This window comes from Scardinius erythrophthalmus (assembly GCF_964197995.2).
Source record: "Scardinius erythrophthalmus genome assembly, chromosome: 7".
NCBI classification, from domain to species: Eukaryota; Metazoa; Chordata; class Actinopteri; order Cypriniformes; family Leuciscidae; genus Scardinius; species Scardinius erythrophthalmus.
In genome coordinates, this window is record NC_138227.1 from 14,716,296 (window position 1) to 14,723,375 (window position 7,080).

General features: G+C 35.6%; 2 protein-coding genes across 2 annotated transcripts in view; one reads left to right on the forward strand and one right to left on the reverse strand.

Annotated features, from left to right (window-relative positions):
• Window positions 1-7,080, reverse strand: part of LOC308693715 (E3 ubiquitin-protein ligase TRIM39-like) — a gene marked incomplete at both ends in the record, with an annotated part of 764,022 nt that overhangs the window by 469,553 nt on the left and 287,389 nt on the right. The gene's annotated exons all lie outside the window — the stretch shown is intronic.
• The window catches only part of pou2af2 (POU class 2 homeobox associating factor 2), a 12,000-nt gene continuing 6,311 nt past the window's right edge, over window positions 1,392-7,080 (forward strand). Inside the window, exons 1-2 of the mRNA XM_081369780.1 lie at window positions 1,392-1,477; window positions 2,671-2,771. Coding sequence (XP_081225906.1) covers window positions 1,468-1,477; window positions 2,671-2,771 — 111 coding nt within the window. The 5' untranslated portion in view covers window positions 1,392-1,467. The remainder of the gene's footprint in view (window positions 1,478-2,670; window positions 2,772-7,080) is intronic.

A 7,080-nucleotide genomic window follows, 5' to 3' on the forward strand; every position in this document is an offset into this window, starting at 1 on the left:
AGTAGAGTGAACTCTCTCTCTCTCTCTCTCTCTATATATATATACACACTCCCAGAAAAAAAGGTACGAAAGCTGTCACTGGGACAGTACCCTTCAAAAGGGTTCTAATATGTACCATTTAGGTACTAATATGTACACTTTTGGTACCAATATGTACCTTTGGGGGACTAATATGCTCTCTTTAGATACAAAGGTATACCTTTTGAAAAGGTACCGCCACAGTGACAGCTTTTGTACCTTTTTTTCTGAGAAGGTATATATATATATATATATATATATATATATATATATATATATATATATATATATATATATATATATATATATATATATATATATATATATATATATATACATTCTCAGAAAAAAAGGTACAAAAGCTGTACCTTTATATACCCGGCCAAATTATATTTATGATGCATTTATTGATGCACCTCTTGATAATATATTATTTTATATATATACCCGGCCAAAATTTATTTATGATGCATTTATCGATGCACCTCTTGATAATAAATGTTGTAATGTCATTTCCATCAAGAGGTGCATGAATTTTTGGTCAAGATCTTGTATTGACATGCAAGAGTCAAGCACTCTGTAAAGTCTCCTCCAGCACATCCCAAAGACTTTCTTAGGATTTAAGATCTGGACTCAGAGGTGCTAATTCATCTTTGAAAATTAATTTTCATGCGCCCTCCCAACCATCCTTTCACAATTTGAGCCTGATGAAGTTAGCATAAGAGATGGAAGGATATCCTGGCACAAACAGGAAGTCATGAGTCACCTATAAAGAACCGAGACACTAATTCTTGTTTTGGCAGTTACACAGCCCCAACAACCTAAAATAACTTGCATGAAACTCCAGGGCCTTTAAATCCACTGTGTGTAGACATAAGGCTTCACCAGAGAGTGCTGAGGTATCTTCATTTTTGGTCCACAATTTTCCCTAATTCTAAAACACTGTACATCAATAATTATCAAGCCATCTATCTGATAAATACGAATTCGTCCATAGTGGTTTTAGTTAATTTTATAATGTTAGTGCTGAAAGTACAACACTGCCGGTAAAACTTGAATGGTGATATAATGCTAAGCAAATGTGTACGAGATTCACACCATGCATACTTGACTTTCATGGTTAAAAAACACCAAATGATCAGCAGAGGTTATTCTTGACATTACCAGTGATGATGGCGTGTCATTCGTGCTCGTTTCTCGCTAATCTAGAAAGTTGATGCAAATGCTGGAAAACGTCCTGCCAGTTATTTGCATGCAAGCAAATGTGTGAAGGTCATTTCAAAAGCTGACTTCTGATCAGCATCTATAGCATCATTCTCTAAAGCGGAGTTGGATTTCGTGTCTTTGGTATAATGGTCAAATTCAGCTGGAGTTTGGGAGTCGACACAGTTGTTTCACTGGGATAGATAGAGTATATTTCCTGCCACTTACAGCTGAGGTATCTGCATCATGGAAACTGGTAAATTTGACCTGTTTTTGGTAATTAAAAACTATATGTAGCTTGAGCTCATTTTTTGTCATGCTGTTTAAGATTAATCTTGGAATGGTTGAACTGTATCATTTAATATTTAACTCTAATGTTAACCGGTCTGATTACTAAATTACAAGAAATCTTCACAATAGACGGACTCAGTGTACTTTGAGCCTGTTTACTGTAAAAGCACGTTTAATGCTGCAAAAATGTGATAACTGTGATATTTCAGACACAACTGCTTTCAATGCTTAAATACCAGCAGAACTTCAGAGCTCCTCAAATTCATTCATGAAGATGGGGTCTTTTACATAACGCTACAATGATTTTTGCATGCAATTTCCTATCACGGACATTTTAAATTGCAAATACACTGTTGTGTTGACTAGGATCTGTGCTTCCCAGGAATCATCTTTTTTGTATTTTTTGGGAAATAAACTTTAAACGTTAGCTCATATGTCGGTATATAACTTGACACTTGCAAATGGTTAGTGAGACATATCAGGCTGACATTTTGAGTCACAATGGCAGATTTGACATAAACATAAAATGATAATCGGCCCCTGATGATGTTTCAACAGGACAGAGTTAAGGTGATGATACACAGGGCAACTTTTTGAGCAATGTTGCTGGGCAATGTTGCCATCAACGGGCAACCAGATGAGACACAGGGCCCACGACCAATCTAAATTATCCAGATAGGAACTTATTGAACATTTTCAATGGGAAAGTGCCCAAGCAACAATCGATCGGTGAGATTGCCCAGCAACATTGCTCAAAAAGTTGCCCTGTGTATCATCACCTTTAGTGTTTGTAAACTGACCAATTTGCATTGACCAAAACCAAAGATAATTTCCATGCCAGTTATATAGATGCACCCATAAAACTGACTAGAGAAACTGTATGGTCATAAATTAAGCTGCAAATGAGAAATAATGATGTAATAAATGTGCAATTATTAAACAAATCTGAGTGTCTGAATATCAACAGTTTTATATTCAATGCATGCTGTATTTGTGATTTGTGTGCAACTGATTTCATGTGAATTCATCTGATAGACATTAATTTACGGTATGTTTGTATTAATATTGTACACAAACTGAATAACACCAGCCATCCAGAGTTAATCAGCACACATTTTAAAGTACTTTTCCTTGTACTTTACACAATTTTTGTTGCAGAATGCTCAAAAAGAGTGTATCAGGGAGTCCGGGTCAAGCACACTGTGAAAGATCTGCTGGCAGAAAAGAGGTCACGGGAGACGAGCGAGCCATGCTATACGGTAATTCCACCGCCTAATCTTACCTGGTCAATACCCTCAACTGAAATATACCCCGCCCTGCCATTCACAATGCTTCCTTTCACTCCATTCACCCTGCCACTCTGCTCTTCTTTCATATATGCAAACAGTCAGTTTAAAATAGTTGGTATTTTCTGTGCCCCGCCACTTTATTTGCTCATTGGCTTATCTTTTTTATTCTAATGATGAACCTACGGCCTCAGATACAAGCCCTCAGAGTCTTGTCCTTTTCTCACACGGGTGGGATGAAGCAAAGCCCGTTAGTGAATGCCTGCACATAAGCGGCGAACAATAGCAGCAGTGCTGATGGTCATGAGCGCCTGAGGTTTGGGAGTAAATCATCCTTTTGCTGCTGTAGTATGGCTATGCAAAGTCAAACACTCGCACACCTGCTCCACTGTATTGTTCCTCCTGCAGACCACAGACAAGTCGCCTGTTGTCACTCTAGACAAGCTCAAATCAGACTTGCAGACATCTGGCTGCACAAGAGGGAAAGCTTTTCTTCATGTCTATGGCACACTGAGCTCGCTTTTGTTTGAATAAGTAGAGTAATGACTTCTGTCTCATCAATGTTCAGAGCTAATAGTATTTACAGTTTAAAAAAAAACTGAAATTTTACACAAACATTTGTATTAAATTATATGTAATACTTAAAGAACATAAGTATATGTTACTTATAAGAACATATATATTTTACCTTTCTAAAAATGTATATGTATATATTAATATATGAAATTTACAATTACAAATTACATATAAGAAATTAAAAGTAGTAAAATGAAATACAGTTGTAATCGAAATCATTCAACCCCCATTGCGAATCAGGTTTATTGGCAAAATTTACAGACATTCAGCTGTCTGCAATGAACAAATCAAACAAAAGTAATTGAAATAGCTCAACACAAATTTGGTTTCCCCAAATTCAACTGAAAATGCAACTTTTAATGATTTCTGCAGTCTCAGAATTATTCAACCCCTTCATGGCAAGCATCTTTAGTACTTAGTAGAAGACCCTTTTGCTGTTATGACCTGCTGCAAACAAGATGTATAACCAGACACTGGCTTCTGGCAGCGTTTCTTAGGAATCTTAGTCTCTTCCTGATTTTCTATGGGGTTCAAGTCAGGTGAATGTGATGGCCACTGTAGAATCTTTCAGGACTTCTTCTGCAACCAAGCCTTGGTGGAATTTTAGGTTTGCTTGGGATCATCGTCTTGTTGGAAGGTCCATTGACAGCTTCAGATACTTCACTGACGGCATGATGACGTTTTCTCCTCGGATTTCCTGATATACAAAAATGAATCCATCTTGCCTTCCACACGCTGCAGGTTTCCAGTTCCAGAGGATGCAAAGCAGCCACAGAGCATTACCGAGCCCCACCATGCTCAACTGTGGGCAGAGTGTTCTTTTCAGCATATGCTTCATTCTTCTTCCTCCAGACATACCGCTGATCCATTGGACTGAAAAGTTCCAGTTTTGTTTTTTCGCTCCACAGAATAGAATCCCAAAACTTTTGTGGCTTGTTTATAGGATTTTGAGCAAATTGGAGCCGACTTTTCTTGTGCTTTTGGGTCAGTAGTGGTGTACGTCTTGGAGTTCTGGCATGCATTTATTACGTGCCTTAAGATCCTTGCACACTGAGTCCGAAATTTTCACATGCGTTTTTTCGTATTCGTGAATATTCGTGAATATTCGTGATTCGGTGGCTTTAAATTGCCAAAACACCATTCAAAATGCTTGCTACGGATGCGAAAAACGCAGAAAATCGAACCTGATCCGAATTTTTTTTTAACGGACGAAAGTTTCGGAGGCAGTGTGCAAGCGTGATTGACATAACCTGAGGTTGTATTTCTTTCTCAATGTGCGAAAATTTCAGATGCGAATTTCGGCCTTTATACTGTGCAAGCTGAAACCTTAGTGCCTGCCACCAAGTCTTGCTGCAGGTCTTTTGCAGTCACTCAAGGGTTTTTCTGATCCTGTCTTCTCATAAATCTGGTTGCAGCCGTTGATAGCTTCCTTTTTCTGCCCCGTCCAGGTAGTGTAACCACTGTTACTAACTTTAACTTTGAACTTGCGAACTATGCTTCAAACGTTGTCACTAGGAACATTTAGTGCCTTCGCTATCTTTTTCCTTGTTTGTGAAGGGCGAAGATATATTCTCTTAACATTTTGTTCCGTTCTTTTGATTTAACCATATTTCTAAGATGCAGTCAAACATGACACTCAGCAAACCTAGCCAGTTCAGATATTTCATGTGTTCTAGCTCAAGCACACCTGATGCAAGTAATGAAGCCCTTGAAAAGTTGCATCACGTGTGCTTGAGACCTGTTTTGCAGATTTGTGTTGTTGTGAGGGATTTTATTCAGGGGGTTGAATACTTTTAAGACGGCAGAAGTCATTAAACGTTGCATTGCCAACAGCTGAAAGTCTGTAAATATTTCCAATAAACCTGATTTGCAATGGGGGTGGAATAATTTCGATTACAACTATACTCTAAACATTAATATAAATACAAAGTATACCGTGTGTGCCATTTAATCAAAATATTATACTGTTAAGAATGTTTAATATATATTAAATTAAGAATATTTAAGTGATTTTTTTTAAAATTGTTTAAGAATTAAAATGAAATATTCTTAACATTAATGTATATATATATATATATATATATATACACACAAATTCCAATTTACAACTACAACAATTTTTAATATTATGTTATTGTGTAATTTAATTGAAAAATTCTAATGTTAAGAATATTCAATTTTTAATACTTTTAAATATATATATTACATTTCCCACAACATTTTGCTAAACAAATAATCCCATTATCTTGGAAGAATTAGAGAAATTAAGTGTCATTTTCTCATATATGAGTTTCGTTACAGTTGTGACTTCAGATTTCCCTGTGTGATGTATTATTAGTTATTTCAGTCAAATCCAACAGTGATTCTAACTCACAGTTTTTAGTTAACTTTACTTAATGTCTTAACTTAATTGTAAAAATCTAGTAATCTGTACTATTCACATACTATGATTTGTTTACTAAGAAAACTAAAAAAGTTAAGATTAATTGATTGGTTTGAGTGTGGTTTTTGAGGCGGGGAAAATCTTAATGGACTTTTCACTCATTTCCTCCACTTCTGCAGTTATTTTTCTCTGTTTGTATTCACTCATTTCCCAAAGTCATCTTGAATGTTGAAATTTGAATACAACTGAAAAATTTGAGAGAACATCACATAAGCTGACTTCATAAATTGATGTTAATTTTCCTAAAATGTTTTTAATCACCATTATGGCAATTAGTGATCCCTTTGGTTGAGCACTTGGAACTTCATTTATACTGTTGTTATTCTCTTCCCATTGATGCAGAGATTGCAACAAGAAATCAGTTATTTGGTTTTAAAGGAAGAGAAGTAATATATATATATATATATATATATATATATATATATATATATATATATATATATGAATGAATGAATGATATATAACATAACTATATTGTCAATTATTGTCAATTAGATCTTTTATAATTTTTTTATAATTTTGTATTACAGTTGTTTTTTAGAACTCTTGTGTAAGTGAACTATACTAACTAAGCATTTTTCAGTACCACATACTATTCCTATTTCACTTTACTTGTTTTTTTAAGGCAATCGGTTTGCATGCTTTTTTTAAGTAAGTCCAACTAATTAGATTTGACAGTGTGGTAATTAATCATTTGTATGTTATGTAACAGCTGAAAAGTAACTATGTTTTCAAAGCATAAAAAGTGTATGTAGGTGTCAATCATTGTGATCCCACAGGGACACGACTGAGACCAAACACATAATACAATGGCTGAGCAGGGGGAGGGTTGCACAGGTGAATCGGAGCATGTTGAGGCCACGCAGAACAAAAATTGCTTTATTATAAGCTTACTTCTGTAACTATGGCCTTTTATATAGGGTAGAAGAGCCATCTGCAGACTTCAGCAAACACTGTCCACAGAAGTCATGTTCAAACACAGGACCAAAACAATACAGACACTTGCCAGAGGTTCAAGATGAACAATAGTAAAATACCACTCTTGTATAATCTTTCTGAAATAATAAAAGTGGCATTAAGAGAATAACAAAACTTTTACAGTGAGAGCTGAATTTACAGAATGGCAAAAAGATTTGAAAAAAAAGTTAGGCATTAATTGGTAAGGTGGCATTACCAGATCAGTGGCCAGTTTCAAAATTAAAATACACATTGAACAACAGACAGACAGACAGACAGACAGACAGACAGACAGACAGACAGACA